The 26,205-nt window shown below is 50.7% G+C and overlaps 1 protein-coding gene, 1 long non-coding RNA gene and 1 pseudogene across 3 annotated transcripts in view; 1 reads left to right on the top strand and 2 right to left on the bottom strand.

The window, feature by feature from the left end:
- OLFM2 (olfactomedin 2) overlaps positions 1 to 26,205 on the top strand; it is a 63,461-nt gene that overhangs the window by 1,413 nt on the left and 35,843 nt on the right. Inside the window, exon 1 of one of the 2 annotated variants that reach the window (XM_087816703.1) lies at positions 14,581 to 14,715. The exons of the other annotated variant lie outside the window; for it this stretch is intronic. Coding sequence (XP_087672829.1) covers positions 14,581 to 14,715 — 135 coding nt within the window. Of the gene's footprint in view, positions 1 to 14,580; positions 14,716 to 26,205 lie in introns of those variants that run through there. 2 annotated transcript variants of the gene reach the window in all.
- Positions 5,407 to 5,958, bottom strand: LOC148093342 (small ubiquitin-related modifier 2 pseudogene; annotated as a pseudogene).
- Positions 6,935 to 9,610, bottom strand: LOC148093341 (uncharacterized). The gene is made up of 3 exons (XR_015714411.1): positions 9,007 to 9,610; positions 7,446 to 7,550; positions 6,935 to 7,241 (listed from the first exon to the last, which is right to left on the bottom strand). It is a non-coding gene; the product is annotated as an uncharacterized LOC148093341 (long non-coding RNA).

Genomic DNA, 26,205 nt, shown 5'->3' with positions numbered 1-26,205 from the left:
GACTACTTGGGAGTGGCAGAGCTAGGGTTCCACAGACAGTCTGGTTTCTGAGCCCACATGTTTACCTTCTTGTGAAAGAATCCGCTCCATGGTTGTGGACAGTGCCTGTGTGGACACTGGAGGGGGTTTAGGTAGAAGCTCCAAGGAAAAATAGTCCTGGCACATTCTCTTTCCTGGTCAAGAGAAGAAAGGAATCAGACCCTTGTACCCAACCTGAAAGGGGCATTGGGGGGCACGGTGACCTAGATAGGATCTTCAGACCACAAGGAGAGGTTGTGAGGTCCCCTTTCTGGAGGAGCCCCCCTCCCCCCGTTTTCCCATCTTAGGACCCACATACTGGTGGGATAGGAAGCGTGCTCAGCACCTAGCATCAGGCTGCACACAGTAGGTACTCAATTGATACGGGAACCAGAGAGAAGTAAAAAGAGTCAGCTGAGGAAGAGACAAGAGATCACAAGAGGCATATACTTTAGAATCTGCTGGAGAAAAATGAACCGGGTGTGAAGTTGAATTTATTTCCAAGCAGGATCCTTGGGACCACCACCTGGGTACTCTCCCCCGCCCGGCTAGCCCCCTGGGGAGCTGGCTTTCCCGCCTCGCAGCCTAGACTGCCTAGGGGGGCGGGAACCTGTGCGTCTCACTGACCCCGGGGCGGGGACCGAGTTGCTTGGGGGCGGGGCTAAACAGGGGCCGGTGGAGGCGGGGCCAAGTGGCGGATGGGGCGGGGCTGCCGAGGGCCTATCGCCCGCTGCAGTTCCGCAGGCGGCCACCGGGGGCGCTACGGTGTCGTAAACCGGTCTCAGCCCCCAGTTTGCCTGTCGCCTCAGGGAGGGAAGGGGCCTGAAGAATGGGTGCTCTGTCCCCTCTCCGTCCTCGCCATCGCTTCCCAGAGCTCCCTCCTCGGTCCCTGTTGGGCTCTGAGAACCACCAGGGTTCCTTTCTTAGAAGCATTCATTCGTCCGTTCAATCAGCAGATACGATTAAGCAGTGGGATGCAGCCATGCGCCAAGTAATCAAATCCCTGCCCTCCTGGAGCCGATCTTCTGGCAGGAGAGACAGACAAGAACCGAATAAATACATAATACAATGTCAAAACTAAATATAATACAATGCAAGTGTCATGAAGAAGTGGGGGAGAGGGAATTAAAGAGCGATGGTGGTGGGGAGGGGGCTGTTCTAGCAGCATGATCAGGGAGTGTCTCTAAGGAGGTGGTATTTGAGGCCACACATGAAAGAGGTGAGAGAGGCAGCCTTCTGGTATCCAGGGGAACATTCAAGCAGGGGGACAGCAAATGAAAAGGTCCTGAGGTGGGAACAAACTTGGTGAGTTTGAGGAGCCACAAGGAGGCTGGTATGGCTGGAGAGGGGTGAGCAAAAGGGGCCTTGTGGGGAGATGAGGTCAGAAGAAGGTCAGGGAAGTCAGAAGAGGGCAGGCCACATGGGAACTTGTGGGTAGTGGGCAGGAGTTTGGAGTTGGCCTTGAGAGCGGGGGAGTAGCACCTGTCAGACGAGTCGTCCCTCCTTCCATGCTCTGTCCAGGATGTTCTAGATGTAGCCCATGAGTGCCTGGGAGCTACCAGGGAGCTTTCCCTGTGGGAAAGATGCCCTTTTCTTGACCACTTGGTCTCCTCTAAGATCTAGCTACTTCTTTGGCACTATCTGGGTTTGGGGTCACCTCTTCCCTGGGGTCTCCATGGGATAGGATAGGAGTAGTAGTCCAGTTTGCATTGCATGCTTCAGGGCTTATGCACTCGCTATTCCTTCTGCCTGGGACACTGTTCTCCCAGGTAGCTACCTGACTCTTCCTCTCTCCTTTTGCTCAAATGTCACCTCCTCCAAGAGGCCCACCTCGAACATCCACCTACCCACTGCCATTCTCTGAGCTCTTGATGTTATTTTTCTTCATAGCCTTTGTCACTATCTTTACACAATGTTTATTCACTCAAAGGTGCTCAACAAATATTTGCTGAATGAACCGATGGCTGGATTCCTCTCCTCATCCCACAGAATCTTTTCTTTCTCAGACCGTGGGCCTCTTGTGCCAAGGGAAAGTCAGGGAAAACACTCTGTCCTAGCACCATCCCATACCCATCCTAGCCAACCGCGGCTCCTGGATGTGAAGCATCAGGAAAAACCCTCTTCATCTGTGCCTAAAATTCCACATTAAAAGGCACCGCCACTTGGGGTTAAGATGCTGTTTTCTCAGGCCCCTTTTAGAAAATATAAATGTCCCAGGTGGAGGGAAGTAACGGGAAATCTTAAGGATTCCAAGATAATAAATGAATTGGGTATTTTCTTCCTAAGGAAGATCCAGGTTGGGACTGGGCGACACCTAGTGGTTGAATAAGGTTATAAGGTTTGTGCAGAGACACTCTGTGTGTGTGTGTGTGTGTGTGTGTGTGTGTGTGTGTGTGTGTGAGAGAGAGAGAGAGAGAGAGAGAGAGAGAGAGAGAGAGAGAGAGAGAGAGAGAGAGACTATGATAAAGGTGTACTGACTGCTGTCCCTGTGTGTCACAGCCCCCTCCAGAATGAGGCATGTGAAGCACTGGCCTCTGGTGTGAAGTTGAAGGGGTGCCAGAAAGCTCCGAAACCAAGATAAATGGTATCCCAATGCAATATCTTAATAAAATAAAAATTAATTCCAAAAATCTATGATGTACAAAATATCAAAATTTTAAATAAAGACAGGATCAAACTCTGCACTTGCACAACTCACATCACTTGCCTCACTGTACCCCTGGCTCTATGGGCGTGTCTGTAATGTCTATGTGTGTGTGTGTATGTGTGTGTTTAGGGATTGTGTACCTGGCATTGGCCAAGTGTGCCATAATCATGTCTGTGGGTGTGTACACACAGTGACTCTGTGTCCTTATGGGTCAATCATGTGGGTGTATGCGTGGATTTCTCATGAGCACAGCAGCTGGTGCAGGCAATGACTTTGTGCTTCCAGAATTCAGTGTCAGTGCTGTTTTCCCTATTTCACACCTTGTGTGCTCATTTGGGAAGCATTCACTGGGAGCCTTCTGTGTGTTGAGCCTTAAACCAGACACCAAAGGCTGGGTGACAGTTTGAGCTCTCAAGGGGTAGGATGGAGGATTTCACTTCTGTGATGTTGGGTCTGGTTGTGCTGGGGAGAAGGGAGCTGTGACAGGAGCAGGAGACTTTGTTCCCACTTTTTGGGAACTCTTGTCTGAGAACATCAACATGTCTTCACGCCCAGAGTGGGAGCCTGGTCTGTGTTACCACCTCACCCCTCACAGAGCGAGGAGACACCAGATGGAGCAGAGAGGAGTCAGAATAGATACCATGAAGTCTGTGTAAAGCGGCTTATTTGCACTGGGAGCCCCAGTAGGCTCTCAGTGCCTGTTTACTGTACTTTACACACAGTTCTAACAATGCTGCGCAGGGAAGACAGGGAGTCACAGTGTGGGAGACAGAAACCAAAAGGCGAAGTCAGCCAACGCTGTTGAATGAAATGGCAGATAGCTCCTTACCTTTTAGGCTCTGAGAGAGCTCCAGTTATTCCCAAGAAAAACACACGGTGTGCACATGCTGAGCCAGGTTCTTTCTCTTCCCAGGTTCTCTAGTAATTCCTACATGAAAGACATCAAGTGGGGTGCTGGGGATATGAAGGCTGTGGCACAGCTCACTGTGGAGGGGCTCTCAGGGCCAAGTTGGGGAGCATGCAGCAGGCACATGGTACAATGTGCAAAATGTCAAGTCAGGCAGGCTTCCTGGAGGAGGTGGCATTTGAGTTGGGCCTTGAAGGATGAGTGAGTGAAGATTGGAGGGTGGACATTTCATGCAGAAGGAGGTCATTGGCCAAGCTAGCAAGACTTACAGCACATGGTGGGTCCTGAAAATGGGAATCAGGTGGAGTGGGGATGGTGCACATGGGGAACTGAGAAAGGTGGTGAGCTTGGAGAGGTAGGTTGTGATCTGGCTCTAAGGGACTTGAAGGCTGGTTAAGGGTTTTGCAATTTATTGAGCTGGCAATATAAGACCATAGAATGGGATGTGTGCGTGTGCATGCATGCCTCTGTGTGTTTTTAAACAGGTCATTTAAAAAATCTCAGCACAATATACATAAAATTTACTATCTTATCCATTTTAAGAGTACAATTCAGTAGAATTCAGCGCATTCACGTTTCCGTGCAGCCACCACCACCATCCATCTCCAGGACTCTTTTCGTGTTCACGAACTGAAGCTTTGTCCCCAATAAATGATAATTCCCATCCTCCCACCCCTACCCCCTCCCGGCCCCTGGCACACATTTTACTTTCTGTGTCTATGCATCTGACTCCTCTAGGGACCTCATATAAGCGGAACCATACAGTATTTTTCTCTTTGTAACTGCCATCCTTCACTTAGCATGATGCCCTCCAGGTTCACCCATGTTGTAAAAAGGAATTGCATTCATTTTTCGGGCTGAATCATATCCCATTGTATGTACACATCACACCGTGTTTACCCCTTCATCCTTTGGTAGACACTTGGGTTGCTTCCACCTTTTGGCTACTGTGAGTAATGCTATGAACATGGGTGGACAAATATCTTCCAGCTCTTTTGAATATATATCAGAAGTGGGACTGCTGAGTTGTATGATAATAATGGATTTAATTTTTTTTTTTTTTATTTTAAACAAGAAGTTTAAACAAGATGCTTGACTTAAAGGGAAAATTATCTAGGATACATGTTTTGTTAATGCTCACCTGAGGATATTTTTCCATTGATTTTTAGAGAGAGAGGAAGGGAAGAGAGAGAAAGAAACATCTATGTGAGAGACACACACTGATTGGTTGCCTCTCACACGTGCCCCAGCTGGAGCCGGGAATTGAACCCGAGACCCTTCGGTGGGTGCAAAGCCAACACTCTAACCACAGAGCCACACTGGCCAGGTTTAGGGCTCATTTCTTTTAAAGTAATTTATCCCTACTTAAAAGACAGATTACCCTACATGTAACAGCTATGTACAAAAAAGTTATAAAATTGTCCTTGGTTTTACAATGATAAATGAAAACATTAAAATTCTGCAATCAAACAAGGTTTGCAAGGATCTTTATGCTGTTCTTTTTTTGTTAAACAGTGAGAGCAAAATAACTTACTGGAATATAAAGATAAGAGCCAAATGAGTTTCTACTAACGGAGAAAGGGGGTATTTTCACAGAACCAGTACTTCCCCCCCTCCCATCCATTGGCCACTTAGCTTAAAAAGTGCAAATGCTGTGCACATACATCAGTTACTTTATGCACAATAAACGAATGGGGAAGGGGAAATGCAAGAGTAGAGAAAACTATACTGTAGAAGTCAGGGCGTTGTGGCACCAAGTGGCGGTTTTCTAATTGAGACTGTCCTCTTGGTCTGGAGGGACCGGGCCCGGGAGTGAAGGGGGCAGGTTCCCCGTCTAGCGGGCGCCTCGAGTCTGCTGCTGGAATGCAGCAGCTGTGTCCCCACCCTCCCTTTCCTACTGTGCACGCGTGTGTTTCACCGATTGGCTGCCCCTCAAATTGGACTCTCACCTGCCTCACCCACAAACCCTGTCCTTCGCAATAGGCGTTCGTTAGTTTACTAAGTGGTGTATGCCTCTCAATCTTACCCTGCACCCCAGGACCATCCTGCCTGCCACCTTCACATGAACATGATCGTTGTGCTCATTCTGGATTCCTTCCTTTGGCTTTTTGTGGGCTCGCCCGGGAATCTCCTTCACAAAAGACGCAGCAGGCCCACGCCCAATGAGTACACGAGCTGCACCGGGAGCCAGTCATGTATTTCAGTTTTTGAGGAACTTCCTTACTGTTTTCCACAGTGGCTGCCCCATTTCCCACTCTCACCAGCGGTGCACAAGGGTTCCACTTTCTCCACAACCTCACTAACACTTGTGATTACTCACTTTTGATTCTGGCCCATCCCATGGGGGTGAGGCGATCTCTCGTGGTGGCTTTGGTTTGCATTTCATTAAGGGTTAGTGCTGTGGAGCATCTTTTCATGTGTTTACAGGTCATTTGTACATCTTTGGAGAGAAATGTCTAGTTAAGTCCTTTGTCCATTTTTAAATTGGGTTGTTTGGGTTTTTGTTGTTGTTTAAAGAGGTTTTAGAGCCAGGAATGAGACATGATTGGATTTGTGCGAGGGACAGAACTTCTGGCTATAACATGGAAGACAGACTGGAGTGGGAAGAATAAAGGCGTGAAGACAGAATTACTTCAGGAGCTGCGAGGGCCTGAGGCAGATTGGCACCAACCTGAGGCTCTGCGAGACTAACACTTGGGGTGGGGCACTGAGGGAGGGCCCTTCTCATTGTCTGCTGTCTGGAGTCCCCGACGAGGCTGCAGGCTCCTTCCCACTCCTCCTGGAATGCTGAACCAGGTGGGAAAGCACAGTTGACAGGAGCAAGGCTGTGCTGAGAGGAGAGAAAAAAACAGATCTTCCTCGGGCGAAAAAAAGGAGACACATTTCAACACCATTTCCCAAAACTTGCTGCAACCAAGAATTTAAAGCCAGCCACAGGCTAGAAGGCTCACACCATTTGGATTTGGAGGGACCCAGAGCTGTGGATGCATGGGCATCAATTCATACCTTTTTTTTATGTGTGAAATGAAATACTATGGGGGTCAAGATGGCCCAACTGACAGAGGCCACTTGGCTTACTGCAAAGGCCACTTAGTTTTGCTTGGTTTGCGTTTTCTAGCTTTTCTGCTGGAACTTATGTTTTATGCTTGATGCCTTAATTCATAATTTTGAGTCAATTTTCTTCTTGGCATAAAACCTGCACATTGTAAAGGTATGGCTTGATCCATTGTTTTGAAGTGACCTAGCTTTAGCAGCACCAGGTCAAGAAACAGAACTTTGCAAAAATCCAGAGGCCCCCCCTCATGCTCCTTCCAGGTGCCTGCCCCCTCCCCCCAAGTAACCCGCCACTAAGCTGACATCTCTCATGACACGTTGGTTTGACCCACTTTTTACCTCAGTGAAGTCACTAAGTATGTAGCTTTTGGTGCCCGGTTTCTTCCGCTCAGCATACTGTTTGTAAGATGCCTCCACATCATTGTTCTGGGAGAGATCACGTTTTCATCTCTTCATGGCGTCCCACTGTGAATGCACCGACGCGTCTGGTCTAGGCATCTGCATTGGTGGTTTGTGGCCGACACAAACAGCGCTGACAGAGACACTCTGCACGTCTGCGGTGGGTGTGAGGGTGTACACATTCTGTAGGTTCTCTTTACTCACAGCAGTGATGCTCTGTAAAGACCCGGCGGACACTGAATTAGTGAGTACTGAATCGTCGCAGGGTTAGATTCTTGCAAGCCTCTGGTCCCAACATATTTATGGACCAAACAATAGCAGCCTTGTTTTATATGTGTTTCTGTTTAACAACACCTTATTTAACATATATTGTGGGTTTATTAGTATCGAACTCACAGCCAAAGGCAGCATAACTCATACCTGAATGAAATTTGTAGGCCAGACGTTATTTCTCCTGAAGACACATCACAACTTTCCTGTGCTTAGAGACACTCGACAGCCCTTCAGCATTATGCGTGGGAGCCACTTAAATAGAGAAATCACCACTAAAAACCATGAAAACATGAACAGCTTGGCACTAAATGGACTGAAAAGGACATGTTTACAGTTAGGAGAGCTGACACGGGAAGGCAGAGGATGGCTGTGTTGAACCTCAGCTGGGAGCCTGTGTGTGGGTGACCAAAATTCTGCCACTCTGCGTGCATATCCACGAATGACCACAAAAGCACTGCAACTATTGATTTGGAGGTTACAAGTAAATTGTAATGAGTAGGGAAGCTTGTCAGAAAGGAATCTGCGAATAGTGAGCCTCGACTGTATATACCTAAGAGTAGGGTAGGGTTGCTGGGTCATGGTGGTGGATATATTGAGATTTAGGAGATACTGCCAGACAGCCTTCCAAAGTTCCGAAGGCTCTTCAAAGAGTTTACCAATGTACTCTTCCACCGGTACTGCCCGAGAGCTCCAGTTCCACACTGTTGCCAACACCTGGTGGTGTCTTTTTCATCTCAGACATTCTCATGAGTGTGTAGTGATATCACATTGTGGGTTTAATTTGTAGTTCCTGGTGACTAAAAGTTCGAACTACCTTTTCATATGTTTATTGACCACTCAGGTATTTCCATTTGTGAAATGCCTATTCAAGTCTTTTGCCCATTTCTCTATTAGGCTGTCTGCCTTTTTCTTATTGATTTGTAGGAATATCTCTATCTACCTATACATTATTTTATATAAGTATAAAGTCAGGATATGAGTTCCTTATCGGACATAAAGATTGCAAATGCCTCCTGTTACTCTGTGGCTTGTCGTTTCATTTTCTTCATGGTATCTTTGATCAATAAAATTTTAATGTAGTTTAAATAAGTTTTTTCCTTCAAGGTTAGTGCTTTGTACTGTCCTGTTTTAGTGACCTTTGCCTACCCCAGAGTAATGAAGATATCCTTCTATATTTCCTTCTAAAAGCTTTATGGTTTACCTTTCACCTTTAGAATGCACATTCTACCTGGAATTGATTTTTGTATGTGATGTGAGGTAGGGATCAGCATTATTTATTTCCCTATGAATAGGTCCGATTGACTCAGCACCATGTAGTCTGTCTGTCTGGGATAGGACCCTGGGGGGGCCTTTGAGAAAGTTTCTTAGCATCTCTGTGCCTCTCTTTCCTCATTTTAATTATAATCCTATCTACTTCATAGTGGTATTCTGAGGGTTAAATGAGTTATCACATGTATATCACTGCAAATGGTGCCTAATATGTGATAAGTATTTAATAAACCTTAGCAATTATTGTTCCGACAATAACTTTCTGACAGTTATGAATGTTTTTCCTCCTGTGAATTTTCAGGGGAAAAACATTACTTTCCATGGCTCCCAGCCTCAGTGTACTCAGGCTGCTGTAACAGAACACCACAGACTGGGTGGTTTATAAACAACACAGATTAATATCACACATACACACACAAAGAAAAGATCTATATCTCACAGTCTGGAGGCTGAGAAGTCCAAGATCAAGGTGCTAGCAGATGTGGTGCCTGGTGAGAGCCCATTTCCTGGTTCATAGGAAGTGTCTGCTTGCTGTGTCCTCACATGGTGGAGGGGGTGAGGGAGCTCTCCGGGGTCTCTTTTATAAGGGCACAGCTCCCATTCATGAGGGCTCCACACTCATAACCTAATCACCTCTCAAACACCCCACAACCTAATACCGTTACCTTGGGGTTAGGGCTTCAACATGAATTTTGGGAGAACACAAACATTCGATCTACAGCACTCCCAAGCACCATACTTACAGTGATGATGGTGATGGAGAGGAGGAGACACTTCTGGGGATATTTCTGTATCAAAATCAGACGGCATTGGTGCTGGCTTGGATGGAGGAGTAGGGGAAGAGAGAACAAGGGGGTAAAAGGGAGCAAGTTCTATAGTTTCTAACTGTTGATACACCTGGGTTATGTTCCTGGGAAGCAAGGAACATAGGCCGCAAAAATCAAGCAAGAACTCATTCTCATGTCAGTGCAAGTACAGGGCACCTCAGGGAAGGGGGCTTGCAGGGGACGTTTAAGAATGTTCCCCTTGCCTTGCCGGGCGTGGCTCAGCGGTTGAGCATCGACCTAGGATCCAGGCGAGCGGGGTTTGATTCCCGGTCAGGGCACATGCCTGGGTTGTGGGCTCGATCAATGACTCTCTCGTTGTTGGTATTTCTATCTCTCTCTCTCCCTCTCCTTTCCTCTCTCTGAAATCAATAAAGATATATTAAAAAAAAAAAAAGAATGTTCCCCTTGCCCTGGTAGGTTTTGCTTAGTGGTTAGAGCAGCGGCCTGTGGACTGAAGGGTTGCAGTTTGATCCCCGGTCAAGCGCATGTACTTTGGTTGCAGGTTGCACTGGGGTGCATGCAGGAGGCAACCAACCAACCAATGCATCTCTCTCACGTCGATGTCTCTCTCTCTCCCCCTCCCTCCCCCCTTCCACTCTCTCTAAGAAAATCAATGGAAAAAATATCCTTGGGTGAGGATTAAAAACAATGTTCCCCTCATTTTTAAAAAACCATGTTTTTATTAATTTCAGAGAGAGGAAGGGAGAGGGAGAGAAAAACATTAATGATGAGACAGTCATTGATTGGCTGCCTCCTGCACGCCCCCTGCTGGGGATGGAGCCCACGACCAGGGTGTGTGCCCTGACTGGGAATTGAGCTGCAATCTCCTGGATCATAAGTTGATGCTCAACCACTGAACCACACCGGCTGAGCTGTTCCCTTCCTTTAACAGTTTTATTTAGGTATAATTTACATACCATAAAATCCACCTGTTTAAGTGTGCAATTCAATGGCTTTCAGTAAATTTACAGAGTTGTGCAAACATCACCTCCATCCAGTTTTAGGACATTTCTATCACCCCCCCAAAAGATCCCTCATGCCCATTTGCAGTCAGTCCATCCTCACTCCCACCTGAGATTATGAAATTGCCTGAAATTAGTGATTGTCTGGCTTCTTTCACTTAGCGAAATATTTTTCAGGCTTACGTATGTTGTAGAATGTATCTGTAGTTTGTTTCTTTTTATTGCTGAATGGCATTTCATCATATGGGTGGGCCAGTTTTATCCATTTACCAGTTGATGGGCATTTGGATGGTTTACTTCATTATGAAAAATGCTGCTCTGAGTATTCATAGACAAGCCTTTCCATGGACATGTTTTGATTTCTCTTGGGCAGATGGACTTGTTGGGTCTTATGGTAAATTTCTGTTTAACTTTTTAAAGAAACTGCTAAATTGTTTCTTAAAGTGGTTGTAACATTTTATATTCCCACTTGCAGTGGGTTCTGGTTTCGCCACATCATCACCAATACTTGGTATTGTATTTTTAAAAAATCCTTACCCAAGGATATGTTTTTATTATTGATTTTAGAGAGAGAGGAAGGGGGAGAGAAAGAGTGGGGAGAGAGGGGGAGAGAGAGGATTACTGATGTGAGAAAGAAACATCAATTGGTTGCCTCCCATATATGCCCCAACTGGGGATCAAACTCGCAACCTTTCAGTATGTGGATGATGCTTCAACCTAGCCGCTGTTCTGGTGGGTGCAACGTGCTATTAGTCCGACTGTGAAACACACAAGTGGAGACGTCCACGAAGCAGATGGGCATAGGGGTCTGAGTTCCAGGAGGAGATCTGGGCTGTAGATATACCTTTGGGAGGCCTCAGCTGTAGATTCACTTAGTCAATCAATCAACAATTTCTTGGGCACCTACTATGTACCAATCACTGTCCTAAGTCTTGGGAGGTAGCTGTGAAAAATACAGACATGTAGGTATGTAGGTACCCTTGTGAAATTGCAAGTCTAGTGGAAGAGACAGACCATAAACAACTAAAAGTATAATGTCACATGCTGTTCAAAAAAATAGAGCGGTGTAAGGGACGGGGGGGGGGGGGGGGGGGGGGCTGCTGTTGTAGATGAGGTGGCCAGGGAAGGTCTATAATGTCCATATTACTCAGAATCCAGTCAGGGAAACTAACTACCCTAGGGTTTCAAAGAGAGGGGATTTAATACAAGAACCTATTTGAGTGTGAGATGGAAAAGCTAAGTCAAGCTGATGGAATGATCAGGGAATCCAGCAATAAGCCCTAATACAAAGCTGTTAGACGGACATGACAAAGGGTGGTGTGACGAGAAAGGGGCTCTGTGTGGGAGCTGGCACCACGGAGGGGGTGTAACCACTGTCAGAACCCCCCCCCCCCCAAGCTGAAAGAGAGAAGAGAAATACCCTGGCTTCTTCCTTCCTCCCCACTCTCCAATCTCCCTCCATTGCCTCCCATTGGATGAGCTTAACAGGAAGCCAGTGTGCAAAGGAACCTGGGAAATGTAGTTTTCTGGAGAAGGGTAGGGCCTGTATCTTACCCACACAATGATAGAACAGAAATATAAATGAAGCAAATGAGCAAACGATATGTGTATCTGTGGTAATAGTGTTCTGGGTAAAGGACAGCAAGTGCAAAGGCCCTGAGGCCAGATGGAACCAAAACCCTGGCATGATGGTCTAGACTAAGTGTACAGAGTGAGAGAGACTAAGGACCTACGACAAAGCCCCGGAAGATATAAATATTTAGGGAGAAGTCAGGAGACAGTGATGGTGCAGCTAGAGAAGAGGGGCAGAGCTAGAAATAAGGTGTCTGAAATCAAGGAACAAGTGACTTTCAAGAAGGAGGGAATGATTCATGAAGACTAACCTGTGAGAGTGACTAAATGAGGGCTTGTGTGAAGCACTGGCAAACTGGATGGTCATTAGCCACTTTGGTGAGAGGAGTCTTGGAATGATGGAGGAGGTGGGAGGTGAGGAAGTAGAGACAGCAAGGGCAGATGTGAGTGAAGACCATTCCTTACAGAAGCTTGGCTGAAAGGAGCTAGGGCAGTTTCCTACAGCACCGCTGGTGAGTGAGAGTATCACTGAGTTCCAAATTCTCTAAGCCAGGAGGCCTGGAGCCCAGTGGTTTTGGAATCTAAAATCAGACCTGGGTTCAAATCCTGGGCCCTCATTTACCTGCTGGGTCACCTTGAGCTGGTCCTCTCTCCTCTCTGAGTCCAGTCTCCTCACCTGTAAATAGAGAAGTCACTGCACTTTTCATGGGAGGTTGCAACAACTGCTCAGCAAGCACATCTGCACAGTGTTCAGCACTCATAAATGCAAGCTGTAGTACAAGTAGGCAAGGACACATCTCATTTTTTAAAGCTCATTATCAGTTGCAAATAATAACAGTTTTGAAACGCCAATCCCAGACATCCTGCACCATCTCTCCTCCACTCTGCCCCAGCTCACTCTGCTCCAACCACAATGGCCTCCTCCCTGTTCCTTGAACACTTATGCTCCTGCCTAGGACCTTCGCACTTGCTGTTCCACTGCCTGGAACTCTTCCCTCAGATCTCCAAATAGCTCCCTCCCACGCCTTATTCAGGTCTCTGTTCAAACCCACTTTCCCCAACCACCCTGTTTAAAGCTTACTCCCTATTTATTTCTCTGCCCCACCCGAACCCCGGTGTCTTATTTTACTTGTTTTCCTATTTCTTATCTGATCACCCCACGGGATGCTCAGCTACACAAAGGTAGGCATTTTGTTTGTTGTGCACAGTGCCTGGGACACAGATGCTCAATATATCTTTCACTTGATTCTCAGGACACTGGAGCCCTTGACACATATTAGGTCCACGGTCTTCACAACCACCCACTTTGCAGATGAGGAAACTGAGGCAGAGAGAAGTCATTGGTGGAGGCAGAACCTGCCTCTCGGCGTTGCTAAGCTCAGAAAAAAGGACGGTTGAAGACACGCACCCCGGTGTTCGGGGCTGCTCCCCAGGCGAGACCTCGCAAAAGCCTGAGTCATCGCCGCCTCCAGACGGCGGCGGCCGCGGATTGAGGGCGGCGGCGGCGCGAGGTGATGCGGGGACGCCAGGAGGGGGCGTGAGTGCAGGGAAAACAGAGGAAATTAAACCCGCCGGGCGCTCCTCCCCACGGCCTCGCTGCCCGCGCCCGCGGCTGGTGCGGGGGTGGGAGGTGCGGGGGCTCTGCACGCCCCGCTCCCCGAAGGGGCGGGCCCGGGAGTCCTGGGGCCTGGAGGAAGGTCCCAAGTGTCACGTCCCTGCCCCCACCCCAAGTTCAAGTTGCGAGTGGAGAGCCGCCCGGGACTTGTCTGCAAAAGGCTGGCGCCTGTCTCCGCTGTGCCGGGTCATTTTGCCGCCCCTGGGTGTACTGGGGAATCTCCCGCTGCCCTAGTGACCCCCATTACCGCACCTTTATCCAAGTCACCGCGCCTAATGGCTTCGGACGCGCCACTCTGGGCTTCCCTGGTTCCGAAACGACCCAGGGTCCCAGAGCGGCCCTGGTGCCAGGAAAGCCCCTTCTCCAAGGAAACGGACACTGGGCTGTCGGATTCACGGGAGCGCACCGGAGTCTCGCCCCCCAAAGACCCCCGTACCTGTCGTCCCGCGTCTGAGAGAGCCGGGGTTGGTGTCCAGGCAGGAGATGGGTGGGGACTTGTGGCTCGGGTCCCAGTCAGCTTTGGGGGGTCGAGGTGGGCCGAGCGAGCGCCTCGGGCTCTGTGCGGGGAGGGCGGACCGGGAACACCGCCGGTGGGGGGGCAGGAAGCGGGGGAGAGACACCGCTGGAGGCGGGGCTGGGGATGCCGCGGGGGTGGGAGCGGGGCCGTGGGGACGCTGAGGTGGTACCTCTCCTGGAGGGGCGGTCCGGAGCTGGGGAGCCGCGAGGCTGGGGGGGCAGTCCGGGCGACCCCCGCCCCCCGCCGGGCCGCGGGCCTGAGCCGTGACGTCACGGCGGCTGGAAGTGCCCGGCGCGGAGGCGCGGGAGGGGGCGGGGGCCGAGCCGGCGCCTTATAAGCTGAGCCCGCCCGGCGCGCGGAGCCGCAGCCCGCGTCCCCGAGCCCCCCGGCCGGCCGGGACCCGGACCCCAGCTCGCACTCGCGGCCCCGGGGCGGCTGGGCGGCGAGGGACGGAGCGCCAGGCGGCAGGCGGGAGAAGGGACGCGCGGCGGGCGGCCGCGGGGCATGAGGCGGGGGCGCGATGTCGGTGCCGCTGCTCAAGATCGGGGCCGTGCTGAGCACCATGGCCATGGTCACCAACTGGATGTCGCAGACGCTGCCCTCGCTCGTGGGGCTCAACGGCACCGTGTCCCGCGCCGGCGCCTCCGAGAAAATCGTGAGTGGCCGCCGCGCGGGGGGCGCTCCCGGGGGGCGTGGTGCCCGTGCAGCTGCCGCCGCAGCCCCCGGGGACCCCTGCGCCCCAGCCTCCCGGCTGGGGGCGCCGTCCTGGGGCTGGGGGCTGGACGCAGAGGCGGAGGAGCCGCGGACCCGAGCCACCTCGGCGCCGTGCCTTGTTGTTGTTCCTCATCTCAGTGAGCAGTGTCCGAGGGCTACGATGTCCGGGGCTCGCTGAGGCCCGGCGGAGGCGGCGGGGCCGGGCTGCGCGGGGCAGAGCCGTGGGGGACACCGCCGCTGACTGGGGCAGCCTCGGGCTCTCCCTGTTTGCGTCGGCGTCTCGGCGCAGTCCCGGGTCTGTGTGTCCGCCTGCGTGTCTCTCCGCCTGTTCTTTCCCCCGTGGCAGCTTCTCCGTCTCTCCCTGCCTCGGTTTCTACTCTGTTGCGCTGTCTCTGACTTTGTATCTCTTTTTCATGTGTCTCTTTTTCTCTCCCCCATTCCTCACGCCCGGCATCTCCGTCTTCATGACCGGCTTCACCACCACGTGCTGAATATTTATTCCCATAACTCGCCCTCCCCGAAGGGGTTCAGACCCGGGCGGGGGCCGACGCTGCCCCCAGAAACTCCAGGGTTGCTCCCTCCCCCGTGCCGTCCTATCTGCCACCCTCCCCCTCTAGCTTCCTGCCTCAGAGCTTGAGGGGAGGGAGGGCAACCCTGTCGCGTGTCTGAGGAGAGGGGAGAGGCACCCTCGGTTGCAAATTTCCCTCCGCCCCGTCGAGCTAGGCCCCTCCCCCGCCCCTCCTCGGCAGTTTGCGGGACTCCTCCCCTACGTGGAGCTGGGATGTATGGGCTCGCTCTCCTGTTTGATTTCCCCCCAACTTCGCCAGCAACCCCGTTTAGCCCCCAGTGGCTACCACACTGCTTCTTTCTCTCCCTTCCATGAAAGAAAAGGGGTCTTTGCTCCCAAGAGTTGCAGGCAAGTGGAGAGGGGGTGCCGTGCACTGTGCCCAGGCTTTGCCCAGCCCCTGGGGGGAAGTGGCACTGGGCTTGGCACAGATGAGGGCTTTCGGTCCAGATTCTCAGACTTGAAGCCAATGTATGGACCAGTTTCTTTCTGTGTGTCTCAGAGTATGTCCTGGTGTGCCTATCTGTGTGTGAGTTTCCGCATGTCCACGGGGCTGTGTGTGAATGGGGGGTGTGAGAAAGGGTATGGGCTTTGCCAGCAGGAGGGTATGAGTGTATCTGCGTGTGTGAGGGTGCATCCCAGAACGAGTGTGAGTGTGTCTGAGTGAGTGTGCCTGGGTATGGATGTATCTAAGTGTGTATCTGCATTTCTATGTCCCTGACTGTGGGCTTGCATGTGTAATGTGACTGCATGTGCACATGTGAGTTTGTATACATGAGCCTGAGAAAGCCTTCTTGCTGTTACCTTCTGAGGGGCAAGAAAGATGTTGTCTCATTGAAATTAGAAGCCAAATTCCCCTCCCCACCATCTAAGGGGTACAAGTTTGTGTAAATGTGTGCATGCATTATGTGCAGCGTATGGTGTGTAAATGAGAGCATATGCTGTGTCTGGGGAGTGTGTACATAAGTGTGTAAGAGTGTGTCTCTGAGTTATGATTTTGTGTTTGCATATGTGTCTGTATAAATATATGCATGTGAGTGTTTGTGTGCATTTAAGTGTGGACATGTATGTATTTTATTTTTAACTTAATTTAATTTTTAAAAAAACATATCTTTATTGACTTCAGAGAGAGGAAGGGAGAGGGAGAGAGAGAGATAGAAACATCAATGATGAGAGAGAGTCATTGATTGGCTGCCTCCTACATGCCCCCGACTGAGGACTGAGCCCGCAACCTGGACATGCAACCTGGACATGTACCCTGACCGGGAATTGAACTGCGACCCCCTGGATCCTAGGTCGATGCTCAACCACTGAGCCATGCCAGGCTGGGCTGGACATGTATGTCTTTAGAAGAGTGTGCATATATGTGCAAGTGTGTATCTATGAATAATGTGTGTGCCTACCTTGTATTATATGCCTGTGGATGGTTTTCTGTGTGTACCATATGTTTTCTGTAAGTATGAGTGTGTGTGTGTGTACGTGCTCACGTGTGCACCTAAGCAGACCTGGTCTCCACTCTGGCCCCTTGATCAATGCTTCCATGAAATTGCCTGCTGAAAGCTAATAGTTCTCCCATCCTTGATCCCCACCCCAACCCTGAGTCTCACTAAGGCTTGCCAGAAGGGAGTGAGATGCCAAGGGACTCTGTTTGGGACCTGGAAGGGAACTATGACATGAGGGTGCTCTAGAAGGGTCTTGGGAGTGTCTGATAGACCTAGGTGGAATCGAGACCTTCCTCTAACTTGCTCTATGACTTGCTCTTGACTTTGGGCCAGTGACTGCACCATTATGATCTGCAGTTTCTTCATCTGTGAAATGGGCGTGATCATTCCTACCTCACAGAATTGTCATGGGTAGCAGATCTACTGTCCAGCTCCCCTTCCTTCCTTCCTTCCTTCCTTCCTTCCTTCCTTCCTTCCTTCCTTCCTTCCTTCCTTCCTTCCTTCCTTCCTTCCACCCATTCATCCCTCGCTATCCTCCCTCCATCTCTCCATCCATCTCTCCATCCATTAGCCATCCTTGTCTCTCCATCTCTCCTTCCATGCACCCATCCTTCTATCTATCGATTTCGCTATCTATGCATCTACCTATATTCCTCCATTCAGTCATTATCCACCATCCAACCATTTCTTCATCTATCCTCTATTTATTCATCCTTCCATTCATCCATCTCTCCATCCATCCTCCCATCTATCTTGTTTAGTCAACAAAACTTTTGAGTGCCTCCTCTGTGTCAAACATGTGTATGCCTAAGAACCCCAGCTCAGTGCCTGACATAGTAGATTCTCAGTTAGCGATAGGACTCTGAGCCAAACACCTGCGTTTGAATTCTGGCCTTGCAATTTACTAGCAGAATGACCTTGAGGGAAATGATTTAATTTCTTTAAGCTCCAGTATCCCCATTAGTCAAGGAGAGTTCAGAGTCCCCATTACACCATAAGACCCATGTGGACATCATTGTTTTGCTCACTATTGAACCCTAAGGCTTGATGCATAGCAGGCCTGCAATAAATATAGGGTGTCCCAAAAAATGTATGCACACATTTTGAATAATTATAAAGGCAGGGTTTATTAAAATACATTTCATGTTCAAAATTGAGCTCTCAGCTGTTACAGTGTGTACACATTTTTGGGATGCCCTGTATTCATTCAGTGGCTGAATCAACAATCAAGTCTTCATAAGGGTTCAAGGGTTCAACCTTCAAATGGAAACAAATTGTTGGGTGCATATAGGTCAACGATTGCCAACCTTTCTCATCTCATGGCACATGAAAAACTAATTACCGTAACTCTGCAGCACACCAAAATATATATTTTTTGGCAATCTGACAAAAAAAAAATAGGTAAAACTCATTCACACCAGACAGCTATTGTGTTGGCTGTTATCATTTTTTTACTTGACAGCCTAAGGGAAAAGAGGTCAGTGCCCCTGACTAGATAGTCAGGTATTGCACGTTTAAAAACTTCTTGTGGTACATCAGTTTAAAATCGCTGATATAGGTGCTCAGTAAGGAAGAGTTACTTTGTTTGCCATTGTGGCCTAGCACATAGTAGGCCTGGAATAAATGTCTTTCAAGTGTCTAAATCAATAATCCACTTTCCTAAGGATTGGGAAGAACAAGTGGAAGGAACTAGGCACATAGTAGGTGCTCAGTAAGGAGGAGTTGTAAGAAGGCCTAGAACGCCAACATGGGTAAGGAGCGCAGACAGTGAGAATCCCCAGTTATAAGGCAGGAGGTTGGGTGCTGGCATTTGGCTTAATAAAGAACCTCAGTTGTGAGGTGTGGGGGCAGGTGAGCCCAAACCCTCTGGCCATTCTTGTCTCTGGCTCCCCTCCGCCCCCATCGGATCCAGAGGAGCAGCGTAGCATTCTCAGAGATTCTAAGAGACGGTGTTACAGACCATCTCTGGAAAGGAGTGGGGAGGAAACTGCCGCCGCTGCTATCTTTGGCCAACCCCCAGCCATAAACCATCCTTGTGGGCTGGGCTCCTTCTACGGAATGGCTCCTCACCTGGGGGTCATAAATCCAGACCCAGACTAAAAGCTGTCAGCCTCGTTGCCAGTGGCTGCCGTCGCTATGGGGCCTGAAGTGAGTTACCTGCATCTTCTGTGTTCTGTCCTCGCCCATTCCCTCATCCTTCAGGGCTGGGGGAAGAGGGGGAGATGGAGGAGGGCATTCTGCTTGGGGAGGACTCTCTTCCTCATGAGAGGAATGGGGATGGGCTGAGCAGCTATCAGCAAAATGTTCTTTGAGGACTTTCCTGTGAATCCATGTCTCTTCTTGACAGTTTTCGGGAGGAAAAGGCCCCAGATATTCTCTATCAGTCAAGAGAGAGGCCCAGTTACACTGCGGCAACAAACAGCTCCAGGTCTCAGGGATTTATTTCTCTCCTGCACTGTGTATCCTTTGTTGGCTGGAGAGCTCTGTCCATGCTGGTCACTCAGGGACCCAGGGTGATGGAGGCTCTGTGGTGACGCAACCATTGAGACAGGAAAAGAGGGCACAGCAGCACCCCCCTCCCACCACCAGCTCCTGAAGCCTTGCCCTGAAAGTGACTCGTGACCTTCGCTCACGTTTCATCGGCCAACACTGGTCACATGGCATGCCTGACCTCAAAGGGGGTAAGAAGGGTGGTACTACCAGGACCCTGACGAAGAGGAATGGCCACATACTTGTGAACAGCCCTAAATACCGCCCTGCTCTGCTGGTTCCCTCCTCCTTTCATCCTAAGTGACAAGAATCCCCTTAGAGGGCGTCTCCATTCATTCATTCATCAAATACGCACTGAGTACCTACGACGTGCCCGGCCCATTCTAGGCATCAAGGATATAACGGTGACCAGAACAGACAGGCATCCGTGTGGAACTGACACTCTAGGGCAGGCGTGGGGAGAAATAAATAAGTATATAGAACACTCTACACTATTTCAGGGGATGGTATGTGCTATGGAGATTAGAGAGAAGTGTAAGGGGAGTGGAGAGTGATGGGGGGGCTTTTAGATTAAGTGGACTCTCTGAGGAGGTGACACTTGAGCAGAGACCTGAAGGAAGTGAGAGAGGGCTTATATCTAGAGGAAAAGAATTATGGGGAGAGGGAACAGCAAGTGAAAAGGCCCTGAGGTGGAATGCTCCTGGAATGTTGGAGAAACAATGAGGAAACTAGTGTGGCTTGAGCAGCGTAAGTGAGGGGGAGAGTGAGAGGAGATGAGGGTGGGCAGTTCGTGGAAGCCACATCATGTTTGGGATGGGGGGACCTTGTAGGAATTTTACACTTAACATGAAACTCCTCGTGTATCCCTTGTCCTCTCAGGCTTTCCTTTTCTCCATTGCACTTTTAACCATCTAATATACTCTATGTATTTGCCTTACTTATCTTGTCTGATTCCCCCCACTAAAATGTCAGCAACTTGAGGACAGGGATTTTTTTAAAAATCAATTTTTGTTGACTGTTGTAGCCCCAGTGCCTAGCCCAGGGCCTAGCACACAGCTTGTGTTTAAGAAATTCTTGTTAAGCGAATGAATGGGGTGTTAAGGGGGTTCTGGGCAGAGGAGGGACGAACTTGACTCAAGTGTTCATAGTTGCCCTCTCGCCTCAGTGGGAAGGGCAGAGTAGGAAGTGAGGGCAGGACCTGGGAGGCCAGGGAGGAGGCCACTGCACTGGTCCAGGTGAGTGACGATGGGGACTGGACCAGGGCAGGGGCCCAGGAGGTGAAGAATAGGTGTACTGTGGATTTGACCACACCTGCTGTATTTACCTGCTCCCAATTGTGGACTTACAGCTCCTGCTCAGACACCTCAGAGTGTGAGGACATGTTTACCGAACACCTACCTTATACTGGGAGGGGTTCTAGACTATGGAATATAAAGCTGAACATGCCCCCGACTTCAGTCAGATCGCAGTCTCATCAACAGATTAGGTCGGGACGTTTCTGGGGTGTTATGGGGGCACAGAGGAGGGGCACTGATACCAGCCGGGGTGCGATGGAGGTTTCCTGGAGGTGGTGATGCCTAAACTGTGTCTTTAAGGAATTGGCCAGTTGAAGACAGAGCAAGGGCATCCCAGACAGAAGAAACAGCGTGGACAGAGGCGAGGAGCATTCTGGTGGGCACAGACTGCAAGCAGTTCAGAGTGGGTGGGGACTTTCACGCCAGGTTGGGAGGAGTGTGGAAGTGGCCTGAGTGGTCAGAAGGGTCCATGTCACGAAGGGATTTTGCTTGAGGTGCCTGTACTTCATCGTGAGTGCTAAAGGATGGGAGACTTGGAGGGGTTTGGAGTAGGAAATGAATGAGGCTGCCTGTCGCACTTTTCAGGAGACCTAATTGTTGGAAAATCCGTCTAGATTGTGAGTGTGAAATCTGCCTCCTTTTAACTTCTGCCCACCTCACTTGCACGAAATCTGAACTCCTTATGCTGGCCCAACTTGTTAAGCCTAAGGCTCTTCATCCATAAAATGGGGGTAGTAGTAGAACGTACCTTACAGCATTGTGCTTAGCAGTGTGCCTGACACATGGACGGTGCCTATAAAGGTTAGCTATTGTTACCATTGTCATCGCCATGATTATTACAAGACCCTACGTGCCTGCGTCTCAGATCTTGGACCACGCATCTATCCCTCCACACTCTTCTTGTCCCCGCCTCTGAGACTTTGCACTTGTCCACCATCCTCTGGGAACACCCTTCCTCCATCCCTTCCTCTAGCCAGCTCCTTCTCACCACTCAGGTCCCAGCTCAGATGTCACCTCCTCACGCGTCCCTGACTGCCTCAGCTAAAATGTCTCCATGCTATTATTTGAACCTGTTCTATTTTCCGCCCTGTACTCATAATTATCCGAAATCATCATAGTAATTGTTTGTTTACCACCAATAGAACTGGAAGTGCCACGTGAGCAAAAATTTTGCCCCTCTTGTTTATTCCCCAGAACTTCTCATTTCAAGCAGTTGGTGTTCTCTGAATGGTCTCAGTTTTGTCCCGTAAGACCACTGCCCCTTTTCCTCCCGGTGGCATCATGAGCCTTGACGAGTGTTTTGGTGACCCTGGTCTTCTCCCATGGCTCAAAGCGTCCGTTTCTCAAAGCATTTTCTCCCGTATCCTTGTTTCTCAACCTTGCTCTGTTTGAATGGGTGTCCAGAAAGTGTGCACATTGCCAACTTCCCGCAGAAAAGGAGTGGTGTTGCCACCAAAGAGCAGAACAGTCACTCCCAACGATCAGTGATTGAGCCCCTGTATGTGCTGAGTCCTGGACTGGGGGCTGGGGACACAGCAGCGAACAGGAGACTCAGTCTCACCCCTCACAAAGCTTCATAGGGAGACACAGGGAACATGGACTTGTGCAAATGGCTGTATAATTGCAGTTTGATAAGGGCAGTGAAGGAGATGATGCGGAGTCATGAGGGCATGCAATTGGGGAGGGGCGGCTGAGAAAGGCTTCCCTGAAGAGGTGACATTTGCCCTGAGACACGAAGGATGAGTAAGGCAGGGACAGAGCTGGGAGGTGGAGGGAGAGAGGCCAAGCCACCTGGGTTTGTGAAGGTGTTGGAGAGGGATGGCAGGTGGTGCGTGTGAGGATCTGCTGAGGTAGGAAGGAGCCTAAACCGTGAGGTGACCACCGCCCTGGACCCAGTCAACCCCAAGTGTGATGCCAAGATATAGAAACGGCTTGAGGTGTGTGTGGCCTTTGCCCACCCAGTCAGCACCACAGACAGCTGTCAGGCAAGGTGGCCTGGGCTACTCGAGTGTGGCTAAACCTGGCTGCCTCCTCTTGCAGGGGAAAGCGCTGGTTTCTGTCTCTCTGCGTCTTTCATGCCCCCCCTCCCCCCCCATCCTCACCTCCGGCCTGGGTGATTGACGCCTGTTTGTGAAGCTCCTCGGGGAGCAGCCGGGAAGCTGGGCGAGAAAGAAGAGCAGCCTCTGGGGGAGGCCCAGGCGCTTTGAGAGTCTGACGTGGGGCTGGATGTGTTCGCGTGTGGGAGGGAGGCTCCCACTGGGAGACCAGAGGTGCCAAGCTCGTTCCCAGTCCCTGTCTCTCTCAGCCTTAACACGTCTCTATTTTTAAACTCTCATCTTTTGAATCTTTCTCTCTCTCTCTCTCTTTCTCTCTCATCTTTGTTTCATGAACTATCTTTATTTCTTCTCTCTTTCTGTGCATCCACAACACATAGTAGACATTTAATGAATGTTTGTTGAGTGAATATTGATGACGATCTCTTTGCCTGCCTCCCTGTCTCTGTCACACTGTCTTTCTCCCTATCTGTGTCTTGTCTCTGTCCGTGTCTTTGACTCTTTTGTCCTCTCTGTCATTCTCACTCTCTTGGTCTCTATCTCTGACTCTGATTCTCTCTGTCATTTCTGTCTCGTGATGTCTCTGTCTCTCTGTCTCTTCCTCCCCTGTCTCTCAGTCTGTTGTCTCAGTCTTTCCCTCTCTGAGATTCTATTTTCATGTCACCACACTCGGGTATCACAGTCTAGGACCCTGACGGGGGTGGGAGAGAGACCAGAATTCTCAGACCTGAGGGGGCTCTTGAGCCAGGACAGAGCCAAGACCTGTGTTGGGTGCTCCCGCAGGATTCAGGAGACAATGAGGCAGGCCACCACGGGCCCTCAAGGGCCCCAGAGGGGGCTGCGGTGTCTGGGCCCCAGGGCTGTTGGGGATGAGATTTGATGGGAGCCAGGATGAGGGGTGGGTGGGTGCCCAAGCTGTAGGTGACCCCCTCCTCTCCCCCCCATTGCCACTCCCCCCTGCCGCCCAGGAGGACATACGCCCCCCTAGGATCCAGCCACCCTGCCCCGATGCTGGCTCCAAGATGGAACAGCTGTCTGGGCTGCAGCTGCAGAAGCTCATTTTGAACAAGGGAGATGATTGCAGGAGTGATGGGGGAGGGAGAGCCGAGGGGAGGGTGGCAGGGGCCAAAAGGAACCGGGCTTGATGCTGCTGCCGCAGTGGGTGGTTTGCCCAGGAGATGGGGAGACCGGCAAAAGGCAGAGGGAGGTCTGTCTACCCAGCCGTGGGTCCATCTGTCCCCACTTCTGGTCCACCTTGTCGTGAAGTTTCCCTGCCTGTCTCCCCCCCTTCCTGCGTTTCAGAGCCTGCGTCTCTGCCTCTCTGCCTGTGTCACTCGTCTCCCTGTTGCCTGTTGTCCTGCCTCCTGCCCCGTATTTCAGTTTCCCCATTTCTCTCTGCCTGGATCTCTTGCATCTCTGAACCCTGCCGCCCCTCCCTGGGTGCCACCGTTATTATCAGAAGCGCAGCTAAGGTTCAAGCAGCTTTTGGACTGCTCTGTCTTTTTCTTGTCATTTCTGCGATACTCGGGCTGGAGACAAGCAGAGATGGCAAATTCCCAGGAAACGATGCGCTCCTGTCTTTCAATAAAGGGATATTTACAAAGATATCTCAATTAGGACTAATTAATTAAGCGAGCCACTCTTCGCCTGCCCTCTCCTCCACGCTGTAGTCCCGCAGCCTCCTGGGACAGAACCAGCCAGTAAGTGGATGGCAGTCTGGTGCTCAGACCGTGTCTCAGTGTTTAATTTATTACAGCCTTCTCTCTGCGCCCAGTCAATCCATCCAGAAGGGCAAGGCGGCCACATGCGTATAGACTCAGGGGCAGAGGCTGGAGACCTGCCAGCCCCCTAGAGAGTGCTGGGGCCTATGCATGTGCCGTGGAGCCTGCCCTGCATGTCAGGGCAGGTCATAGCATGTTTGAACATGTCCCGGCCTGTCTTTGTGGCAGGCGTTCCGCTTTTGTATAAGGAGAGTCCTGTGGCCACTGGGCACGTCTGAGCACATGGGACATGTAGGAGCAGGTCTCTTCTGGGGGACTGTCTGAGCAGAGCATGCCCAAGTGTGTGGGGAGCATCTCTCCTTGAGGGCATGGTGAGGTAGTCTTGCAGGTTCCCTGGCCAGGAGAGTGGAGGCATGGCAATATCTACAGCTTCCAGGAGGAGCTGGTCACATCCCCCAGCCCCAGCCCCAGCCCCAGCCCCAGCCGCACTCTCTGGATCTCCGGAGCCACTTCAGCTCTGGCTGATCAGAGGACTGACTTCCAGCTCCTGATTTGTTCCTCTGTCCTCTGGTGCATAGCTTCAGAGTCCCCCACTTTCCCCACTGCTGAAGGGGCCCCAAAGCAGGCCCCTTAGGTCTACTTTTCAGCCTCACCTCTGCCTGTCCCCTCCCACCCCGCACAGAGGAGTCACCGGTGCAGGGGGAAAATGTTGCTTCTCAGATGTTACTTTCTAGTTATGAAGCCCTTGGTGGTATGACCAAAAGGGCGATTCAGTCCTCACATAAAGACGGGTTTGATGATGCAGCCCTCACCTAATGTCCAACAAGGTGATGCGGCTCTCAGTGTAATGACTCGTCTGTTGATGGAACCGTCAGCCTAGTGCCCTGACGAGTGATGCAGCCTTCAGCAAAGTGACAAATCTGGCGATGCAGCCCTTAGTGTGATGCCAGGGTAGTGTTGGGGCCATAAACCTGCAATATCTTGAAATGTGACTTCGGTTTTGCAGACAGGCACTGGCTGGGACGTTTGGTGCAGTCGGAAGGAAGGGGAATTTGCTCCTTCTGGTGAGTGCCTCCTCTGGCTATTCCAGGAGGCCAGGACTCCCCACCCCCCTGGCCGCGACTGGCTTCATTAGCTCTTGTAAGCGCCCCGTGACCTCAGCAGGACACCAGGCTTATTTGTAAAGCCGGGATTCTGCCCGAGTATTTCAGGACTGATTGCAATGCTAATGAGTTAGTCAGGGAGACCTAAGAGGGCAGCCAACAGAATGCACACAGATGTCCCTGCCTACTGAGAGGGGTGTGGGAACGTTCGCAGATGCAGCAGGTGCACGCATATGGATGTGGAGAATTATACATGGAAGGGCATGCATGTTCTCAAATGTACATGTGCGACGTGTGTGGCTTCTGGGTAGACATACACGCGTGCCCGTGGCTGTCCAGAATAGCACACAGAGGGCCAAGAGTATTTTCAAGGAGGCGTTCACCTGTGTGATGGGCACGCTGTGGCCGAGGTGTTCGCGGGTATAGGCAATGCGCATTTCTGTGCGTGGCTGTGGGGCGGCGCGCGGACATGAATGCTCAAGGGGAGAGGCAGATAGACACAAATGTATCCGGTGTGCACATCTCAGGATTCACTTGGTGCTCATGAATTATACAGAGCACATGGGAATAGAATGCTGTGAACGTGTCTGAATGAAGGAAATGTTCGTGGCCGTGGGCAGCTGCGCAAGGTGCGCATATACTTGCACTTGTCCACTGACGTGCACTGGCGTTTGCCTGGGTGCACACGTACGTGCACCTATATGTATGGCTAGTCACAGATGTGTCCAGATGTTCAGTATGTGTCCAGAATGATGCTCACA

This window comes from Miniopterus natalensis, chromosome 4, assembly GCF_054644295.1.
Source record: "Miniopterus natalensis isolate mMinNat1 chromosome 4, mMinNat1.hap1, whole genome shotgun sequence".
In the NCBI taxonomy this organism is placed as follows: Eukaryota; Metazoa; Chordata; class Mammalia; order Chiroptera; family Miniopteridae; genus Miniopterus; species Miniopterus natalensis.
Note: the sequence above shows the minus strand (reverse complement) of the source record. Positions and strands in the feature narration are given on the sequence as shown.